The sequence below is a fragment of the Tympanuchus pallidicinctus genome, unplaced genomic scaffold (assembly GCF_026119805.1).
Source record: "Tympanuchus pallidicinctus isolate F22 unplaced genomic scaffold, pur_lepc_1.0 scaffold11, whole genome shotgun sequence".
NCBI classification, from domain to species: Eukaryota; Metazoa; Chordata; class Aves; order Galliformes; family Phasianidae; genus Tympanuchus; species Tympanuchus pallidicinctus.
The window spans coordinates 5,296,008-5,319,144 of NW_026294627.1; the positions used below are offsets into that span (position 1 = coordinate 5,296,008).

Below are 23,137 nucleotides of genomic sequence, written 5' to 3' on the forward strand. Positions count from 1 at the left end.
AACCCATCACTGTACCACTAAACCATATCCCTAAGTGATAGCAGTAAGCAGCCACACTGCTGCCCATTTCTCCTTCTGGCATCTCTCTGGATGGCTTTACAGTGATGGAAAGGATGGCCAAATTCAGCCCCATCTTCCCATTTTTACCCTTGCTCTGCCTGCTTATGTTTCTGCCATTAAAACCATGCCAAGTGTTAGGGCCCAGGCAACAGCAAACACCCATTCAACAGCTCCAGTGAAGGGCAGTCAAGAAAATATATTTAAATTTATGGATGTAGAGGAAGCACAGAGCTTTTCCAAATCCTGGTTCACATGATCATTCAGCTTGTTTTTGGAAAGCAGAGCAGAGATTGTCCAGATGCACTCCAAATGCATAATAAAAAGTCAAACACAACAAAGCTGAAGCAAAAAGCTGTTGAAGCATTTGCAGCTCAATGCTTCACCCTCATGTCTGCGGGCTATTGTTATCCTTCTCCCACAGGGTCTCTGTAAGACATTAAGAAAATAAACCTAGAAATGGCATGGAGCAAGTCATTGAGAACAGCAGTGAAATGCAAAGCATCAGTGCACAGGGAAATAATTCACATCCTCCATGAACAGATCTAGGACACTGTTGACCCACATCTCTGGAGAGGGTGGTAAGGGTGAAAAGTCACAATCCTCAAAATAATGTAACATAAGGGCCAGATCTTTAGGGCCCTGCATTACAAAGCCCAAGCCACTGAAGTCCATTCCTACCCAGGAGTTTGGACTGTTCTGATCTGACTTGTTTTGCAGACAACGAGTGACTTGGAATGAAAGATAATGGCCTTAGAATGAGAGATAATGGCCTTAAGTTGTGCCAGGAGAGATTCGGGTTGGATAGTAGGAAACACTTCTTCCGAGAAAGAGTGGTGAGACACTGGAACAGGCTGTCCAGAAAGGTGGTGGAGTCACCATCTAACTGTGGAGATGTGGCACTGAGGGATGTGGTTAGTGGGCATGGTGGTGATGAGCTGATGGTTGTACAAGACTATCTAACTGGTCTTTTCCAACCTTTGTGATTCTATGATTCTATGGTTTTGTTATTCAGACAAAAGTCTTGGAGCTGGCCCTTGAATAGTTAATGTAGTAGCAGCAAGGGAAGACACAGGAGCCTCTTCTGCTGCAGAGCACAGCGGGTCCAAAAGGCCTTGGCAATAGTGAGCCCCCAGAGGACTGAGAACATCTTCATCTCTATCTTCCCCATGGGGGGAGCGTGCTGCTCTGGAGCTGCCTGACAGGACACAGTCTGCTTTGTTCTGCATCAAAACTTCATCCAATGCTCCCTTCCTATTGTGCTCCCCCCTCCTTAGTTTCCTGTGATAATTACTGATGCATTTTCCATGCCAGCTGAAACAACAAAGTAAGATACTGTGACATTTTAATCTGCTGAAATTTGTCTTTGTCTTGCCAAAAACTAGCCCAGCTTCTGAAAACACAAGGAAATGTGCAAAATGGGCCCAGATCTTTGAAGTTGCTCACATTTGCACTGCTGGAACATCAGCCTGTTCTCAACCTCAGGTACAGCAGTGAGCAATGTTCCTCCAGGCTGAGGCATTGCTGCCTGAACGGTCCTGGAAGGCTGATGCTATGGGGTGCTTAGAAGGTTAAGAGACATTAAATTCAAGACCAGGTTAGATGGGCAGCCTGATCTAGTGCCTGATCTGGTGGTTGGCAACCCTGCCTGCAGCAGAATGGTTGGAAGTGGATGATCTTTGAGGTCCCTTCCAACCTAAGCCATTCTATTATTCTGTGTTCCAACAACAAAGGGGAACCATTGCTCCTACGAATGGGAAAAGATTGAGAAGTTCTCTGGGAAGAAGTCACTGCTGTGCACAGCTTATAGATCCCTCTAGTTGTGGAGGGACATTAAGGTTGGAAAAGACCTCTAAAATCATCTGGTCCAACCATCAACCCATGCACACCACACCCACTCACCATGTCCCTCAGTGCCACATCTCCATGGCTCTTGAACACCTCCAGGGATGGTGACTCTGCCACTGGGCAGCTTGTGCCAATGCCTCACCACTCTATCTGAAAAGAAACTTTTTCTAAAATCTAACCTGAACCTTCCCTGATAGAGTTCATGCTTGTTTGCACGACTCAATCAGCCCTGCCCAGAGGAGGGCCATCAGAATCACAGAATCACTGAATCGCAAGGTTGGAAACGACCTGCAAGATCATCCAGTCCAACCACCCTCCCATTCCTATCAGTACTACAAGCACTAATCCATATCTCGCAGCTCCTCATCCAGGCGCCTCTTGAACACTGCCAGGGACGGCGACTGCACCACCTCCCTGGGCAGCCATTCCAGTGCCTGACCACCCTCTGAGAGAAAAAGTTTCTCCTAATGTCCAACGTGACCGCGTTTTATTAAGCTGGAAGAGAATAAAAGAGGGCATCTGATTTCTCTCTAAATCCATCTCCTGGGAGGATGTAGAGAAGGAGGGGTCAGATTCTTCTCAGAAATGCACAGCAAGAGGATGAGAAGCAATGAACACAAGTTTGCACCTAGGGAAACGACGGTTAGATTTTAGGGGAACAATGCACAATGAAGATACATAAACTTTGGAATAGGTAGCTCAAAAAGAATGGAATGGAATGGAATGGAATGGAATGGAATGGAATGGAATGGAAGAATAGAATAGAATAGAATAGAATAGAATAGAATAGAATAGAGTAGAATAGAGTAGAGTAGAATAGAATAGAATAGAATAGAATAGAATAGAATAGAATAGAATAGAATAGAATAGAATAGAATAGAATAGAACAGAAGAGAACAGAACAGAATGGAATAGTTCAGGAATCTCAAATCTCCATCCATGGTGATACTGGAACTCATCAGGCTGGGCAAACCTGACCTAAAGTCAAAGTTGGACCTAACTTTGAGGGGTTGGACTGGATGATATCTAGAAGTGCAATCCAAATTGAACTGTTAAATGGTTTTATTAACTTCCTGTATGAAGCAGAAAAGCAGAGGATGCCTCAGGGTTTCACAGGGCTTGGCACTTCTGTAACAGTTTTCAGTTGCCTACCTTCTGTTTAGAGCTGGGCACAGTTTAGCAGAGCAAAGTAACAAAAGGAGCACAAAGAGCAGGATTCAAAGCAGTCTCATGTCCCTCCAATTTCACATGTGCTGCATTGCCTTCCCTGGTACTTCACAGGGAATCGGGGAGAAGGGACAATCAATTTTCTCCCACATAGCTGAAATTGAAGCTGTTGCCCCTTGCATGAACCCAGGCAGAGCTGGGAAAGGACTGATGTCATCACCCCACAGAGGAAGAGGAACCTCTTCCTTAATGGGGAGCCCTTGTGTGCAGGCACTGCAGGCCAGCTCCTGCTAGCCCTCAGGCTTTCAGAATGAAAGCAATCACCTTGTCCCTATTTGTGGTACCTGGCAGGTGTCCCAGTCAGCATCAGCAGGCTTGGGCTGGGTTGAGCTGGGAAGGGTCTGAATCACTGTGACTCTGCTGGGTTACGATAGATTTGGCAATCCGGTCGTTTGTGTGACCAAATATAAAAAAAATTAGGCTTTAATATTTTAAACTGCTTTCTGTTTGTGTAAGGCCCTGGGACAGCAAGAGGGAGGCCTAAGGGAGATGAAGTGGTGTAATTTATCTTCCCACATCTTGCCTCTGTGGGTGGGTACTGGCACACTATATTCACAGTCCCACAAACCAATGCATGAGGCCTTCAATTAGTACAGCTCAGGCCTGATTTACCTTGCACTGCTTGCACCTAAGAGATGTTTTTAAGTGAAAATATACAGTGCCAGCTCAGAAGCTGGGATTATTCAAGCTTCAGGAGGTCTGCTCCTGTCTGACTTGAGCAAAATAAATGCAAGGCTTTGCATAATTCTCATTAATCATTTAAAGCACAGTTTGCTTTTTTTTTTTTTTTTTTGCAAGTCATGAAACACCAGCATGTTAGAAAAGAGAGAGCCTGAAGGAAAAACAAAGAACAGGAGGGTGTAAGAGAGAGAAGGGCACTGGCTGCCTTTCTCTTATCAGCTGAGGATACAGAGTGGTAAATTAGTGTGGGTGAAACAGACTCATCCAAATTCGAGTCCATTAATGTCTGACATGACTCCAAGGCAGTTAACTGAGCAGATCCAAGTTGTATCACCTTCCTAAAGGTCCCCCAGAACTCATTCCTAACCATGCCTCAGTGTTCCCTTTTCTTTCTGACAGCTGCATAAAAAAACCTGAAGCAGTGCCTTGCTTCCCCTGACTCATCGTTTGTCAGCTCAAAGGATCAGGAGGATTTCTTTCCATACCCACTACTGTGAAACCAGTGCCAGCTAGATGCTTTATCTGAGAATACAAGGGGCTTTAATAAGATGTAAATCCTACTGTTCCCTCAAGAAGCCTACATCCAGCCCCACAGATCTGCCTCATCACCTGGACTCTTTTAACTGATGAGTTCTCTTTCACCCACACAGAGAGCAACTAATGCAAAATAAGCTTTTGCACTGTCTGCTTCATATTCTGGGGTTCCTCTGTTCATCTCCTAGAAAGTTTGAGTTCTTGGCGCTTTCATTCAAAACTTCCATTCAAAAATGTATGCCCTATATTCTGTTTCTCAGTGCTTCTCTCTCCACTGAAAGCCTTTCTGGGTAGCAAGAACAAATAGCAAGTCTGCTTGTACAGGAATATATGCCTCACCTTTTATGAAATGTTTAAACTCTGCATCTAAACGCTCTTCATGAAGTGACATTCAACCCACACACCCAACCACACCATATTCCCACAATCCAAGCCTCACTCCCAGAAGAACTGGTTATTTTTGTCACTTGGGAAGTTGCTGTCTCTGTTGGATGGGCAAACGCAACTTCCAGTGGTTTGAAGCAAAGTGAGCACCAGGCAGGAATGCCACCAATGTACCACCTGCATGTCTCTGCACGCTTCAGTAATTCTGCTGACAGCAGAGCCTCCCATGGCCTGGGAGAGATGCTGCTTCTAACCCCAGCTGTGATGGTGTCGTTGCTCTTTGGTGATGATAGAGCAGTGTTAACCACTCCAGGGATGTTCTCAGATTACCCTGGCGTTAGCATCCACAGTCAGGAAAGAAACTGTTTTTACCTTACCATTTCTGCACGAAATGGGGAAGATAACAATAGAGGAACGTTGCCAGGATCAGCTAATGACCACCTGGAAACTTGTGTAACTGCTAAATGTCAGTATTGTTTTAGATAGATTATAAGAAAATTAATGGGACTCTCTAAGTTATCTTAATAACCTGAAGCACATGATCCATTTTCCCCATAGAACAACACTGCTGCAGAGAACAACTAAATTACCAAAAGCAACGGAGACTCATTTTTCAACTTAGACAGCTGTGCTTTTGTCTTTTTTTTTTTTTATGCTTGTGTGATGGCTTGATAAGCTAAAGCTTATCACACATCTGAGTATTGTGTAACTAACACTCGTGTGATCTTCATCATTTCCTCATGAGAAGGTGCAGTTTGCATGTTTCTATTGTACTCACCCTGAATATCATCATTGAACATGCAGTATCTGTTGCGGTATTTGTTGAGGAGACGAAATGCGTTAGCATTGGCAAAGTCTTCAAACTGGATTAGGCAATTCATGCCGTACCTGCAAGATAAGGGGTAATTAAAAATGCATGAAGATATTTCCACAACCTGGAATAATACATACACCTTTTACTAGATAATGCAACCAGTAGAGACTCAAGTGCTGAGATGAAAGTATAGCAATAGAAATGTACCATGGTGACGTCACACAGGATCACATCCTTTCCAACTTGCACACACACAGAAATACAGAATCTCTAACTACAAGTGAGTTGTATTCATAATTTGCCCACTCACGTCTGTATATGTGTGTTATGTGCATTTTTGGACTATTGCTATAACAAATGTTCAGTGGTATCATAGAATCACAGAATCACTTGAGTTGGAAGAGACCATTAAAGGCCATCCAGTCCAACCCCCTGCAGTGAACAGCAATACCTACAGCTCCATCAGGTGCTCAGAGCCCTGTCCAGCCTGACCTTGAGTGTCTCCAGGGATGGGGCATCCACCACCTCTCTGTGCAACCTGTGCCAGTGCCTCACCACCCGCACTGTAAAAGACTTCTTCCAATCTAAATCTCTGCTCTTTACATTTGAAATCAGTTTCCCTTGTCCTATCACGACAGACTCCACTAAAGAGTTTGTCTCCTCCTTTCTTATATGGCTCTCCATTATTATATTTTGGTATTTTTAACAATACTTTTGGTATGTTTAGCAATGATCTTCTCTAAGTGTAGGAGATGATCTTTTGCCATGCTTCAGTAGAGCAAATTTCACTGCAAAAACAGCCAAGTGCCCACTTAAACTGCAGATGATGAAAAGATGAGAAAACTTGCTTGTAAGATTACATGGAACTGAGCACTTTGTTGTGTGATTTCATAGTCACGTTTTTGTGCTTTGGAAACACATTTCCCTTCACTGCAAACCAGCATGCAATGAGAGCTAGTGACCCGTATAGACCAAAGACAGGAAATTATTGCAAACCAGCCATAATTATCCAGTAATAGCAGAGCAAGTGTGTAGTCTCTAAAAACTGGGAAATACTCAGACTGCTCCTTCCCTACATACTTCCAGCACTTGAATGACACTAGGTTGCATGAAAGCTTTGCTAATAAAATCCAACCAGGCCATAAATAATCTGTTCCTACATAAGCACTGTGGACAGTGGAATGAGCAGAGGGAAGGAGCAACACACCAATTAGCAACCCCTGGGCAGCAGTCCTGCAGAAGGGCTTTCAATAGCTGCACTCTTCTGGGGCCCTGAGCCTCTCTGGGACTGACAGCAGTGCAGAGGCAGCATCACCTTACATCCCTCCCATTCAAATTCAACACCTCACTCCAGTTAATATCCACAAGGGAGATGATTTAGGTTAGATATTAGAAGGAAGTTTCTCACCCAGAGGATGGTGACGCACTGGAACAGGTTGCCCAAGGAGGCTGTGGGTGCCCCATCCCTGGAGGCATTCAAGGCCAGGCTGGATGGTGCAGCCTGGTCTGGTGATTGATGATCCTGCACATAGCAGGGGGTTGGAAATGAATGATCACTGTGGTCTTTTCAACCCAGGCCGTTCTATGATTCTATGATCATCCCAGAGAAAGTGCTTTTCTTCCCAGTTAACATGAAATACTGTGACCAAGGCCAACTTCAACTTATCTCTTGTGCAATCTGAGGACCATCCTAGCACCTGGGTACCACCAGAGATGGTCTGCCATGCTCAGTATGTGGTCTCCCCTCTTCTGAAAGAGATACAGCACACAGCTTTTGAGGTGAGTCTGTGATTATTGTGAGCTCTTACTTTTGGAGGTACGTTTACTCCACGCTCTGCAATGTCAGAGTGCAGTGAAACTTTTCTGGGCAGATGGACAAACACGACTAGTCATACTGGCTAGCAAGACAGCAACTTCTTGACTTGCTGAAATGAGCAAGAGAGAGCCCTGTGCAATGTTCCTGTTGTGGTTACACCTCTCCTCCCACCCTGGATACATAGATTTAAGCTTGGATTTTCCAGGGCACCAACAAGCTTTGTAAATCAGCAGGATCTAGACACTAAGATGGCGAAATTCCAGCTTGCCATATGTTAAGATGGAAAAATCCTAGACTTTGTGCCATTTTGCATTTTGTCTCCTCAATAAACAGCTCCAATTGGTTTTATGACTCTGAACAGGACAAATTCTTCCCTGCCCCCTATGATGGACTGTGTTACACAGCTCAAAATCATACAGCCATGGAATCACTGAGGTTGGAGAAGACCTCTCAAATCCTCTAGTCCAACTGTCAGCCCATCCCCACCATGCCCACTAACCGTGTTCCTCAGTGCCACATCTCCATGGTTCTTGAACACCTCCTGATATGGTGACCAACCCCTCCCTGGGCAGCCTGTGCCAATGCCTCACCACTCTGAGAAGACATTTTTCCTACTATCCAACCTGAACCTCCCCCGGTGCAACTGAAGGCCATCCCCTCGTCCTATGGCTGTTATCTGAAAGTAGAAACATTAAATGGTGCCTATTGAAAACTTGCATAAGATACTCTTTAATTGCCCGCAGTCTCCTGCTAACTACAGTTACACTGAGAATATCTGAGAAACAGACTGCTTATGCACTTTAAGTCTTCTCACTGCAGATTCTGGAAGCTATCAAGGAGTCATCCAGTAGCAAAATTTCTTCTGAAATACTAAGCAACACTCTGAAGAGCAATGCATGAAGATTCCCCACTCTCTCTACATAAAGTCTTGGAACTCAAAATGAACGCTTTGAATATCCAAGGATTTTGTGCGAACAAACAATACAAAAAGGACCTCAGAACATCAGTTTTCCAGAGGATGGTAACAGAGAGGAGACACAGCATTTAGAACATCTGCAGCCATCTCACAGCAAAGCATTAGCAAATCTTTAAGCAACTTCTGTTGCTATAGAAACTACTTCTCTAATGTCTTATTACATTGAGGAAATATTAAAAAATTGGACTTGGTGAATAAAATCAGTGACCTCAGCCAGCATGAATGTGCATGTGAGCAGCTTTCCAAAGAGCCTAAGGGGAGGTGAGTGGGTTGCCTGGACTAGACTCATTTTTATTAGAGTATTAATCTCAATATTACTTTCAGATTTGAGTAGAGAATGCCCTCCTTACTTCCTATACCTGCTCTGCAGCATGAGGCAACGCTCTGAATTCAATCTTATTCAATTTTATCTTTCATCGTTTTGATTAAGCAGAGGACCAGGAAAGCATGGTGACCCATGAACATTTCTCTTCGTGCCTCTCGGTATGAAGGGACTTGTGCTGGAAAGCAAAAGCTTTTCATTGAGATATTTTTTGAAGATTATTTTCTTTTTTTCTGCCACTGAAGCTCTTAAAGTGCAAGCCACATTTCTGAGCCTTGATTTGTAATGTGAGAACTCAAGTTTTTGTTGATAAAAATTACAAGTTGGTCATGGCAAGATCCCAAGATCTGATACTTTATATGAAATGTGCCCAGTTAAATCATGGATGAAAACTTTGGGATTGTGTTCAAATTCAGGGCCTCAGGGACTACTCATCTTACTTGGGTTTTGAGAGGATTTTAAAGAAATTGTGCTGCTCTGGGTCACTGAAGTTAAACATGAAATTACTGAGTTTTGTCTTCAAAACCAACCAGTTCATTCTTACTGCTCTTTCCTAACAGCCCTTGGTGGCTGTGTGCAATGCTCCTTTCTAGGATGAGCTGTTAAGCCTAAAGACAAATTGAGCATGAGCAAAACAACTCTTGGGGCCATTTGCAATAACATCCTCCCAAGTAGCAACACGGTGAGTCAGTTCTACTGTCTGTTCTTCATGGCACAGCAACTCAATGCTTGTGTAACCTGCCTCAGCCCACAGGAATTTAAAGCACTCTACCAGCAGTATTTGAGTAGCATCCAAAAGTAAATCGTAGCCAATTTAGGAATGAAGACAGAAGTGCTTTAATAGGCACTGATGCTATAAAAACATCCAGCTTGGGAGATAACGTGGAGAATAGTTGTTATTACGAAGGGAAAGGGTGGTCAGAGAGCTGCTGCTTGTACAGGAATTCAGCCAAGAAAAAGCAGTGCAGAGTGAGGTTTTCTTCACTACCTTTACATAGCTAAAAGTTGGCTGAGTAATGCTCAGCTAGACAACGTCTCAAGGGAGAGAAAGAGGCACATCCAGTAGCAATTTGTAGAAGCTGATAACAATTCTGGAGATGCTTCTTTTTCCACATGCTGTGTGAATTACATTCTAAATTGACCACCTTAAATTTAGATGTCTAGCTTTATTAAACACCTACATTAGGAGATATAACTCTCACCGTGTTATCTAATCACCACTGCTGGGTTGAAAGACCATAAAACTTAGGTCATGGGCTTATCACAATGCTTTGGTTTCCTTCAAAGCCTGTCATTACTTTCTTTATCTCTGAAGAAATTGCCCTGCTATATCTTATGTGTAGGGATATCCACATGGTGCCCTGTCAGGGTACATGGAAGCACTTCGGGGTGGAATGAAGTACATCAGCCAGTATGTGACCTGCTGTCACATTTTTAAAATGGAAACTGATGAACCTTTGTCAAATTATTGTGTTTCACTTGAAAAATCGTCATTTCCATTAAGAAACCCAAATTAGTAATTTGTATACGGAGGAATCATTTTTAGAGAGGTATGCTTCTGTTTAACCAGCGAAGAAGTTCTGCTGTTTAACTTGTGTGTTCTGATCTGAAGGCAGCCCCACTTGGGACACATCTGTGCATTTATAACGTGCTCACTGTCCATATGCACAGGATGCTTCTCCATAGAAAAAGAGATTGCAACGTGAATGTTTGAACAGGGATTTCTGAAGATCATTTGCCACATGTAAGGATTCTTACATTTGTAGCTACAGCTGGGAGTGGATCAGTAGCAAGATCTTGCAAACTTCTCTATCAGGAAAACGCTTCTGAGGTCAAACTGTTCAGTTTTTTGCCAGCTTTCATAGGTTCTCCCACACTTCTACCAACACCAATGACTCATCTAATTTCCAGTTCAGAGTCTGGAGAGTCCGAAGCCAAAAGCAGTTGGTCACATCAGGGCTGAATGCTTTCCAGCTAAGGTTGGCTCCCTCCAAGTCCTGACTCTCAGTGACTCATCCTCTTTACAGCATCACTTTGTCTGGGCATCCTGGACATTAGGATTCAAACACCCTTTATGTGAAAGAAAAGCTCCAATATCAGGTTATCAGACTGACAACATCCATTGGAATACAACATGTGCCCTCTCCAATACTCTTTCTTCCATCTCCCAGCTCTTTTTCCCCATTTTCAAAAAAGCTTTGATTTTTGACCTCCTGATTGTGGATTCAAATCTGTTCCTGCATGCAGATCCCTTGGGATCTCTGCAGCCCTACCTTCTGGAACTGAAGCACTACACTTAGCAGGAGTAACCCTTATCTTTTCCAACTGTGGAAAGGGAAGCATAGGCAGTTAATTTCTGCACCTCTCTGACATGAAGGAATTAAGACATACTGGGGATAAATCAAGAGATACTGTAACAAAGTGTTTTATGGACACTACACATTATCCAAGTTGATGTCTTAAGCACCCATGCATTTTTCAGCAAAAATGAGGCCTTAGGAGTTACAACTCTCTCAGTTAAAGCACTCAGTCCAATTCCTCTCTAAAAACAGTTCCTCGCTTCTGTCCTCACTCTGTCACAGCCACAGTAGTGTCAATAATGAATCTGGTGACATTACAAGGTCATTATTTATTTCATTTACTATGTCTCTTGCTTCACTGTTGGCTGCCAGACCGTGTGTGGACCTGTTCTCTGCCCTCCCTGGAATTCATCTAGCTATGTTTTAGAATTGGAAAGAAGATGTACTTCATCAGTTCTTCGTTAAAATAATAATGATAATAGTCATCATCATCATAAGTCTTTCACAGTAAATGTTGCTGTCTCATTTGTTTGCATTTTTGGGGGTTTGTGCCATAGATGACTGTGATCTAAATTCAGGCTTCCTCACCCACACCTTGCAAAAACCTTCCTGTGAAAACAGCCTCACTGAGAAATGGTTTATAGAATGGCCCCACACATTAATTTCTGTTGGTTCTCCAGACCTCGCCAAGTAGATTTTGCACAAAACTGGATTTTTGATGTAATAGCATACTGTTGATCAAAACTATGGGAAGAGATTGTCTCCCTAACAGTGGTACAAGTTTATTGTAAAAATTACCATCTGAAACTGTTTATTAGGAAGTTATTCTATTTCCTGGAACAGGATTCATGCAATTGTTTATCGCTGCACTGTTCTGGTGCTGCTATGATCCACCTGCTGGATTTCTGAGCTATGCTAACTCAAAAGATTCTGTTAGTAGAATCTGTAGTGGATAACACACATCTCTAGATGGGAAATATTGGTGGTAGGTGGGAGGTTGGAGTAGATGATCTTAGAGGTCTTTCCAACCTTAATGATTCTATGATTCTGTGATTGTCCTTGTGCATTAATAAGAAGCACTGCTGCACCTCTGCAGTGTTACAGGGGCTGCCATGAGCATGCCCAGGTGGGTAGAAATGGGGGCATCAAGCGAGAGGAAAGGCAAATCATTTCCACATGGTCTTTGGAAAATGAGTTTTCATGAATAGAATGGTAGAAGACTAGACTCCTATCCTGTGTAATTCCATGGCTGACCTTGACAGAATCAGATATGCATTTATCTGCATTAGAATAAGAGATCGCAACAGCAGTCCTATGTAAACAAGCACTGGTGCCACACTAAGAGGCTTAGAAGGAAAAAGTATTCTTCATCCCATGTAAAATGGTGCAAAGACCATGATCATTCTTGCTATTCCTTCACTATGAGTCTTCTGGTGGCAGCAGTGCTGTGGGTTCTTTGTAATAACAGGGTAGACAAAACTATAAACATGTCCCAGGAGGCTCAGCCTTTTCTAGTGTCATTCATGTCTGGGAAACATCACTTCAGGACTGTAGTGTTTGCATATGTGTGTGTGTTTCTGGCAGGAAAAGGAAACCCAGATAGATAGAGACAACAGAGAGATAGGTTTACTACTTGGAGGCAGAGGGCCAGGCAGCGTGCTGCTGATTGAGGCAGAGTTTGTCTGCCTGTGGTCTGCAAACCATAGATAGTACATTTAACATTAAAAAAAGCCTTTCTCTTTAACATTTCCACATAGCTGAGATGAAGAGAAGTTCTTCCATTTGAAACATTAAAATGAAAACTAAAATTTTGGTGAATTAAAATAAAAGTTGACCTTCTGGTTCTGAAACTCTCAGCCAATATTGTGATGTTATTTCACAGCACAAGTTACATCACTCAAAGTAGAGATTAAGAGATAAGTTAGAAAACGCAATCTTCTCTGCTATTTTACTTTGAAATGGAAACAACATGAGTCAGGTTTGTAGACTGTCAAGTTAATTACAGCACAGTGAAAGCTGGACCACATTAAGAGGTCATTAAGCTGGATCCACATTATGAAGCCATGCCTGTTACAGCAGATGAAGCAGTAATAACAGTTATCGCTGTGAAACACAAATGTGGTTGATTTTATGCTAGAACATGAGCCAACAGATGGCAATTTGGCAAAATCAGGCCAGTTGCAGCCAATATAATGTTTAGAGCCCTAAGTCCTGGATTTAGAAATTCCGCTCCAGGGAGCTGCATCACAAACCCAATAGGAACTATCTTCTTAGGCTGCACAATATTTCTAACATTAGGTAGGAGTCTCACTAGGTTTTTCCACCAACGTAAAGACAGCCAGCATACCCTGAGGCACAGAGCCTGCTGTGGATTTGAGTGCTAAATCAATGGAAGTGACCCTTGAAGCACGAAGATAACAGGAAATCCCTGAATGTCCTGGATCTCAGATTACTGGAAGCTGGGGAGTATGCCAAGGATGTACCATTGCATGTATGCCTACTCTTAGCTTTATCCCTGGGCACCTGCTATCAGCTACTGTTAGATGCAGAATATGGAGCAAGGCTGTGGCAAGCCCAATCACAAAGCTCTTGGAAAAAAACTCTTGAAAAATCAAAGTTAACATTCATTATAGTCCTTAATTAAAAAAAAAACAAACAAAAATAACAAAACAAAACAACAACCCAGAACCAACCCACCCTTTGTAGAGCATGTTTCACAGCTTCCAAGCAGTAAGAGCAGCACTAAGGATGCCATGCCTCTCCTGTGCTTTTATGCAAAACAACCTTGTGGTCCTTGCACCGGGTCTGCAAAAAGACTGCAGCTGGAGGCTTCTTGTGGACAGGGTGTGGGTCTCCTGGCAGACACACATCTGCTGAGAGACGTCAGGTGCAGTCAGGGTTACACAAGGGCTTTGTGAAGGCTACTGGTGCCTACAGACTTCAGTCTTTCAGTTAACCAACCTAACTGCATTACCTGAATAAATAACGTAAGGGAACAGGTGATTTTGTTTCTGAAAGGTGCTGGTGAATTTGTGATGCAGGGTACTGGAGAACTGCTCAAACAGAGGTGGTCTTTGTGGAGCACACTCTGCCTGTTGGAAAGCACAAGTGACCTGAGAGTGTGTTTGTGGGGAAAGCTACTGGAGAGCAACTGGACGAAAAAAATCAGGTATAAAAAAACCAGAACAAACAAACAAAAAAAAACAACAAAGAAAAACTAACTCAGAAGAGCTATTTTCACTCTCCTCCCATTTTGAGAAGCTGAGCACCTGATCTCCTGATGTCTTCTGTGCTGGCCATATGGCAGAGGCTGATAAAGAGAAAGCTGTCTCGCTGGTCACCCTGTTAATGAGCACTGATGGGAAAGGAAACAGGAGTGAAGTTAAGACAGCTTAATGAGGCTTCTGGAGTTTGGTGCCTCAGCCTCAGGCTACGTGCTCAGCATCCATCAGCGCACAGCCGAGGCCAGCATCAAAAAAGGGGCCAGGAACTGGGGACAGGACGTCCATCACCACCTCCTGCCACTTGGAGCCACCAAGCTGCACTTCTCATGTATGATGGAACTACAGGAGTGACCAGAATAAGCCCCAGCACAGCAGTATCTCCCATAGAGTATTGATTTCAACCTTAAATTACTCATCATGGAATCATAGTATTGTTTGAGTTGGAAGGGACCTTAAAGGCCATCTAGTCCAACCCCATGCAATGAACAGGGACACCTGCAGCTCCATCAGGTGCTCAGAGCCCCATACAGCCTGATCTTGAGTCTCCAGGGATGGGGCATCCACCAACTTTCTGGGCAACCTGTGCCAGTGCCTCCCACCCTTAGTGTAAAAAACTTCACCTTCCTCACTCTGCTGGCCACACTGCTTCTGATGCAGCCCAGGATACGGTTGGCTTTCTGGACTGTGAGGGCACAGTGCTGGCTCATGTCCAGCTTCCTATCCACCAGTACCTCCAAGGCCTTTTTGGCAGGGTGGTGCTCCATCATTACATCCTCTAGTTTGTACTGAACGGGGAGTTGCTGCAACTCAAGTGCAAGACCTTGCCCTTGGATTTGTTGAACCTCAGATATGTCGGCCTCAGAAATTCTGCGGGTTACTCTGATCTAATCCTTGGACACCATGGGTGAATATCTATTCCATCCTACAAAAATGTGCCGGTTCAAGAATGAGACTGCCTTACCCTTTACCATGGTAACTGAGAATCAGAAAACAGAAGTAGTGTATATTCTCCTACAAAGCCTATTAGTCATTGCAAGAGATCAGCAACTTGCCATGCTGTTTCATTCGGTCAGAGGGCGGGCTCAATGGGCAAAGTTTGCTTGTGCTTGCCTCCCAGTAGGGTTGAAAAGCACAATTTGGAGCTGTTATTAGAGAACTCAGTCATTTTATGTATTTTACGTGGAACAGTAATGAATGGAGATTTAGGCACCATGCAGAAATTTATCCAGGTGTTTCAGAAAGTGCTTTTCTTTCTAAAATTGCCCAGAAGCTGAACTTTATTTCAACGTACTGTAAGTGCTAATTCTGAAGCCTCTGACACACTCCTGGTTTCATTATAAGGTGGCTGTAATGAGACCAGGAGCTCTTTCTGCTGACTGTAGTGGTCTCCAGCTCTAGAAATTTGACATCTGCTTAAGATTATTATTCCATTAGGACAGTAAATCTTCAATCCCCTGGCTTTGTTGTGGATTTGGACACATTCCACGTCAGTGACAAACGTCCCTTGAGCCAGCAGTGATTTGGCCGTGTGGGCGACTCTCCTGCAAAGGAACTGACAAAAGGTTTCTGTGAGAAGAAGTACCCTTAGGAAACAGAATTTCTCCATGAACACAAAGCTGCAAAGGAGACTTCCAGACTGCAAGAGGTTTGTGGCAATCCAAAAGAGAAGAAGGAAAGACATAACTGGATCCCCAAACAACTGAACTCACGTGTGGTATCATCGACATGTGGCACAGGCACAACAGACTTTGTTGCAGTCATCCTCAGATATTCTGAATGCAGCAGGCAGGGCTGTATGGCTGTGTTTACATTCACAGCTGTAGCGCAGGCTGAGAAGAAGCAATTTTGCACAGCTTGTGGGCACCTGCAGCTGAGAGGGGTAATGGACTGGCCTGCTGTCATATGGGGCATGTCTACATCATGGTGCTGAGCAGCAGAGATCACAGAATCATAGATTCTCCCATCCTAACTGCAGCCCTATACGTGCCCAGTGTGCAGCATAATGCTGCAAGGAGCGATGACATCACGATGCCAAAATTCTCCATGATGCACTCAAAATTTGGTTCATTAGCTGTGGCTGATGGTCCTCAGCACTGCAGCCCCTGTTCCCTACATCCATCCAGACGGGCGGTCAGATCGTACGTGAAGACGTGCTTCTCAGTGGATGGGAAGGGGCAGCCATTAGACACTGGGCTTTCTGCCTCCTACCTCAAGGGAGACTTGATGACCTGAGTGCTGATGACACACGTACCACCCACTCCCTTGCATTTATACAGGAATACACATATGCTGCCAGCTGGAAAGACAGAACGAGGGAATATCAAACATAGCTCCTTTGGCTGTGAAGGAAAGACCTTACAACGCACCTACAATACACAGATGAGCAACAGCCCATGAATCAGGCACAGATACAGCTCTGCCATTCCTGACCAGTGTCCTCTGCTGCTTTAGGAAGGGCAGAAGCTGCTCGGGAGCTTGGGGCTTTCCAGTTATTATTTTCTTCTTAAAGAGTAGTTCTCACTTTCTTCCTTATGGTAACCTCTCCACAAAGTCATGCAGATTTTAATGTGTTTTCCCTTATTCCAGAATGGGGAATCAGTGCAGTGCCAGAGGTGTACACACAGCACTGAGAAGTGACTCTGCTCCTTTCACATCAGACTCCCTGGTACAGCAGAGACCCCACACCCCTGCGATGTGATAGGAGTGGAAACATGCATGCAGTCTGTCCCACCATGAAAACGGCAATGCTCGAAACGTGGCCTCATCACGCCATCAGGGAAGCTGATGTTTTTGCTAAGTGACAGACAGGCTGCTTGCAGCTCTCACAGACACCATCACACTCAGCAGCATGCCATTTCCAATTAGATCTCCCCCATAATGGTGAGAGCTAGAAACTTCCTGTACAAAACATAAACAAAGTGAAGTTTAGATTCTGCCTATGCTGAATGAGTCTCATAAATGCATGATGGAGACCAGATACAGCCCACAGGGCATATGTTTGACACCTCCAGCCTATATGGACAGGAAATGGTTATAAATAGTCAGTCCCATGTCAGTTCTCTGAAGACATAAATAATTTTGACGCAGAGTGCTCAAGCACAAAGAGTCATTTGTAGGCCACCCAGGAGACCTGCATTTAAACGACCCTTCTTTGCCTGCAACCATCCATCACGCTAATGTTTATTTCAAGAGTTGCAACATTTGTTCTTAAATGGAAGCAGCTCAGAGCAGCCATGTATGTAACACCACTTACTTGTTGGTAACCGCCTGCATAAACTCATCAATCAGTTCGTCGTATTGTTTCCCACGGACCCTCTTGTGTTTCAGTCCAATATAGAGTGGATCACTCAGGAGAGCCTAGGACACAAAGCAATCCTGTTGACAGCATCTCATCCATGGCTGGGTGGAGATTTATGGCCCAGCCTATCCAAGGAAGTCTGCCTGTTGTGGTCAAATTACTGTTACTCACTTGGCAGTGAAGACCAGATCACGTAGCTTTTTGTGAGCAGGAAGTGTAAGAAGTCAGCTGTGCTACCAACTGACTTTTTGTGGGAATAAAGCCAGAAAGGTGTGATGCTTCTTAACTGCAGTGGGCAGTGGAGCTCTGCATCCCCCTGGCAACTCCATCATGACTTCTTGCTGAGGTATCTCATTCCCAGTGAATAAAGCTGACTTGGTGAGAGGAGTGCTTACTGTTCAGTTAGCACTTGATTTTGCACTGGAGGTTACTGGGAAAGATGTTGTGACCATAAATAGTAGTTTGAGCAGTGAAAATCATCTCAAGTGATGACTGACCCAAAATGACTCTGGGCAAACTCATCAAGCTGTGGATGTTCCTGCTCATTGCAGGGGAGTTGGACTGGATGACCTTTAAAGCTCTAAAGCTCCCTTCCAGTTCTAAGGATTCTAAGATTCTATGGCTTTTGCATGCTAGCCCAGAGCAGACCAGAACCTGTGATGGCATGCTGAGGTGTGCCCAAGCTCCTCACCCAGCTAGCACTCCACTCCAGCTGTCTGCAGTTGTCAAGGCACATGGGATTTTCACAACAGATTCATTCATTTTTTGGTGCTTGTCGTGAATACAAAAGCAGGCTGCTTCTCCAAACCACCATCCAATCCACCTGATGGTAAATGAGGATTCTCAAGCCATCTTAAAAGGACTGACTCAGCGTGAAAATAATAGATATTTTGGGGAAAATCATGGGGCAGTGGCAGGACACAGGTGGGCCAACATCTCAGTGAGTCACTTACAAAACAACCCAACTTCCCTTCTGATTTCAGGAACTGAATCATTAATACAAGAAGGGGACAAGCCATTGCAGACCTATTGTCCTGCAGCCATATGGCCCCAAATATTGGCAGGTGGGCTAAAATTAGATCTGCTTTTACAGCCACAGATGTTTCCTTAGAAGGAAAGATGAGAGCGGTACTGAACTCTTTGGGGTCACGAACCAGAGAGACCCATTTGCATTGTTTTCTGATTGTCCTTTTAGGACTATGGGACTGTTCATGGAGTACAGCATTCCCTCAACAGCAAGCTGAGAAAGGCCAAGCTCTGAAAAGACCAATTTGCTGGCAGTCTACAAAGTATTATGGACTGTCAGAAAGACGAGCTGGGAACTGTTGCTAAAGACATAATATGTCTGATGTACTTACTGTTCTACCTGAGGTGCCCCAGGCTTGCTATATAGCAGTAGGCAGAAAAGAACAGGATGAATTCTGACAGGAGGTGGCTATTTCTATACCGATAAATGAGTTTACTTGTGGGGCAGGATGTTACTAGAATGTAGTTAGGGTTGGGTTGGGCTGGGTTTATAAGAAAGCTGTGAAATAATTCAATTACTTTTATTGCAAGTGAATACATTGATTATATTGCTGGAAAGCAGTAACTTCTATATTTTAATCTCAGCTGTGAAAACTGCTTCCACAGAGAATATTTAGGACATACAAACTAAACTTGATCTTAGGCAGAATAAAAGTGCCCAAGAGAGTGATTCAGGTAGTGCCTTTCTCTGACACCAGCTGACTTCTGGAGATGCCTCAGAAATCAGTGGTGTCATTTAGAATTTTAGTGTCCCTCAGTAGATGCTAAGATTGAAACAGATGTGTGGTCAGAAGCTTCCCATGGGTAAGGAATAAGGAAGCACTTACACCCACGTGCCTCTGGAGGGGAGCTCAGAGTGTGCAAAACTTGCTGGAGTGCAAAGCAGGAGGGAGCAGGATGAGGAAGAAGAGATGAAAGAATCAAGCTGAAGTGCAGTTCTTTATGGAGTGGGATTGCCAAAAAGTGAGAAGGGTCCGAACTCAGAACTCAGAAGGTCCAAACACAGAGATTCCAATTTTCAGGAATGTGGATTGGGCTGAGATGGGTTACATCCTAAGTTCTACCAGTCTGCGATAGATCACTATGCCAGAGGGATAAAACAGCCCTGAGACTGAGATCAAAAAGCTAATTGTCAGTCTCAACTTACATGTCATGTGTGGTCATCTGCCATCTTTCTGTTCAAATTCCAGCAAGCACTTCTGGAAATATCAGGCACTCATGCTAGCGTCATGGTAGCATCTGTCTTCATAACAAGCTTAAAGCTTTTACACCCTAGATTTCTATTTCTCTCAAGAAACACGTGTTTGGTTTCCTCAGGGTCAGTGAGGCACAAGTACAATTTACATCAGTGAACAAAGCCTGGCTATGTAATGAGAGCATACTCCTTTTAAAAAAGTTATCCTCACTGATGTCCATCCTGGCATTGCTAAAATGTTGCACTTTCTGAGCCAGAGTCAGAAGGCAAAAAATCTGCAAACGGATGCAGTCCTCCTGTCTGGCTATCACGTGTAGCCAAGTGTGCACACTGACAAAACACTGCAATTAATCATTCCCAAACCACCCAGCAGGGATTCCCTGTTTTCTCGAATACCATCATCTCTGTGCAGATGTGGGTATCTGTTTTCTCACAATTACCACAAGAAGAATAAATCTAGATCTTCCTGTCTGAAGTCTTTTAACTCACACGACCATGCTGAAAGGTGGAGCTGATCCTTCAGCTCCAAATGGCAATGCTCTTCTCTCCAGGGGACCATGAGGCTGTTCAGTGTTCATTTCAGTTTCCAATAAAAGCAAAAGTTTCATGAGCATCACACAGCAATGCAACCTGGTCACTTCCCTGCAGCGCTGGTCTAGCCATCATCTCATCGTGGATGTCTCTGGCTTTGCTTCCACATTTAGGGAACTAGCCTCAGCTGAGCATTAATCTCAATTCCTTCTCCCCCCAGCAGGTTTATGAAGGTCTTACCTCATTGTCCGTGCCAACATCCAGCAGGACAGGGAGACACTGCTGAGGGTGAACTCCTCCACAAGCGGTGTACAAAGCCAGCTTCCCCACCGGGATACCCATACCATAACTTCCTAGATCTCCCAAACCGAGAATCCTCTCTCCATCTGTCACCACGATAGCCTAGGAGGACCAAAAGACACTGCTGAATGGAGTTGTCAAGGCTCGAACAACAAAGCCAGCACCATGATTTTCACATCAGCGCCATTTTGCAGTTGTATTGTGCAATGGATATTTGCTCCTTCTACATAACACCACATTATATATATGACAAAAGGTAATGGTCTATAGGATGAGAAGTAATGGTCTTCAGTTGTGCCTGGGGAGGTCTAGATTGGTTAGTAGGAAACATTTCTTATCAGATGGAGTGGTGAGGCACTGACCCAGGCTGCCCAGGGAAATAGTAGAGTCACCATCCCTGGAGGTGCTCGAGAACTGTGGAGATGTGGCACTGAGGAACATTGTTAGAAGGCATGGTAAGGGTGGGCTGGGGTTGAACTGATGGTCTTAGAGGCCTGTTCCAACCTCCATGATTGCATGATTCTTTCTTAGCTGTTAGTGATACAGGGCTGTTCATTTTAGGATGGGGATAATGCAGCTGATGGTAACTGCTCTCAGTGTGGGAGAGCAGCAGCTCTGCTTGCCAGCACTTCAGCTCTCACATAGCAGAAGCAAACAGGCATGGCTCTTCATGCTCCCCTGTCTGCACAACCAGCAGCTGCACAGAAGAGATCTGGCTTTGACTTTCCTTTTTGCCTCAGAAAAGAGCTCTGCACAAAAGTGCTTGTGCTTATGAAATGCCTCTGTGAAGTAACAAGTTCATGCCTGCCCACTCTTGAAGAGTTGCAGTGGTGTAGCCAGCACAAGAAAATGAATGCAAAACTCATTACATCTGGGTCTCTTTGCTACACCAAATTACAAGACAGAAGCCATCAGCATGGGCAAGCAGCATGGGCTGAGGGAATCCCATACATTACATATTTAATACCAGATATTTTTGCCACCCAGCTGGGATTGCCATTTAACTCTTCATGCCGATTTCTTGCATTTCAGCAATAGTGCAATGTGCTCCCTCTCAAGAATCTCTGTGCCCTAACTTCCTGTTTTTCTCATTACTGTTTCACTTCTTTGTGACAAGAAAGAGATAAAATAATAAAGATAAAAATAAAAGCATGCTTACCAAGGTCCAAATTAGAAGCCCAAAGCTGACCTATTCAACCTACCCTGTACAGCACTGGGGCCTTGGAAGTAAAGGACCAAGCAGGTTTCACCAAGCTTTATAAATTTTAGGCTAATTACTCTATTTGTCGGTTTTGTCCCCAGGCTCTGGCACTTCAGTGGGCAGTTCAGAAACACAGCCAGAACGGGATGACACTGCAGTGCAGTTCCATAGAGGAGAAAAACTGCAAATACCCCAACAGACTTCCACCACTGTCCCAGCACTTGAAAGTGCTCTCATCAAACTGACTGTGGGCAGCTCAAGCCTAGCTTGGATTTCAAAGGAGAAGACTGCAAAGAAGTTTTTAATTGAAGATCTGCAAAGTTAATGTTAAACTGAAGACACATGCGTGTGCTGTATTAAGAAATAGAAAAATGGGGCATTAGCTGCTACCTCAACAGATGGACTTCATTTTTTGGGTGGGGATAATACAGATATGTTGCTTTAATGCTGGGACAGCAAAGCATTTCCTTGTGTAGGAATGGAAAAAACCTTTTGCTGCACTTTTCTATTTCAGGAAGATGCACACTGATTTCTTAGAATCATAGAATCATAGAATCATAGAATCACCAAGGTTGGAAAAGACCTAAAAGATCACCCAGTCCAACCGATCACCTATTCCCAATAGCTCCTACTAAACCATGTCCCTCAACACAACATCCAGCCTTTCCTTGTGTCCTTGCCCTGCATATTTCAGATGATTAAAGGGAGAAGCCATGGAAGGACTTAAAGTTGTGCACAATGAACAATCACACTCTTATTCAACGTAAACTATGTGCACCTCCCAAGGCTATTTTCTCCCCCAACCTAAGCCAAGGTTTGTAACAGACCAGAATTACACTACATTGCGTAGTTCAGGAATAAGCCTGAGGATAAACTAAAAATACACAGGAAACATCCATTCTGCTTTTTACATCTATTTTGCCCTTCAGCAAGAAAAGCCACTCAGTTACAGGGTGGTACTGTGCATGACAAATTCCAGGGTTGCAATGCACACAGGAATAGTGACAATCTCTATGTAATAAGGATTATTTTGAAATCCTACATGCAGAATGCTTGTTGTCTTGTTGCCAGTCCATTGTTAATATGACTTAGAATTCCTAAAAGTAATTGAAAATTCAGTGAAAAGACCATTAAGACTTGAATGACTAAAAAAACTGCTGGGCCAGAGGCTGAACAAGCCCTGCCATGGGAAATTCATGATCATAACAACAATTTGGACATTTACCCCATTTCTGGGACATTTTCCTATTTGTTTTTCCTTCTGAGTCAGTGTGAAGTGTTGGTGATGGGAAAAACTCTTTTTGGGTGGGCTCCATCTGTTTCTGGGTGTGCGTTCACTCCTTCACCACACCCTGGATGCAGTTGGGACCAGAGGGCTGTACTGGGAATAGGGAAAGCAGCAA

At 44.0% G+C, this 23,137-nt stretch overlaps 1 protein-coding gene and 1 long non-coding RNA gene across 2 annotated transcripts in view; both read right to left on the reverse strand.

Annotated features, from left to right (window-relative positions):
• Positions 1-23,137, reverse strand: part of LOC128074598 (uncharacterized) — a 482,510-nt gene that overhangs the window by 130,758 nt on the left and 328,615 nt on the right. The gene's annotated exons all lie outside the window — the stretch shown is intronic.
• ME3 (malic enzyme 3) overlaps positions 1-23,137 on the reverse strand; it is a 112,372-nt gene that overhangs the window by 8,910 nt on the left and 80,325 nt on the right. Inside the window, exons 5-7 of the mRNA XM_052669860.1 lie at positions 20,474-20,635; positions 17,437-17,540; positions 5,510-5,619 (exon numbers count right to left, since the gene is read on the reverse strand). Coding sequence (XP_052525820.1) covers positions 5,510-5,619; positions 17,437-17,540; positions 20,474-20,635 — 376 coding nt within the window. The remainder of the gene's footprint in view (positions 1-5,509; positions 5,620-17,436; positions 17,541-20,473; positions 20,636-23,137) is intronic.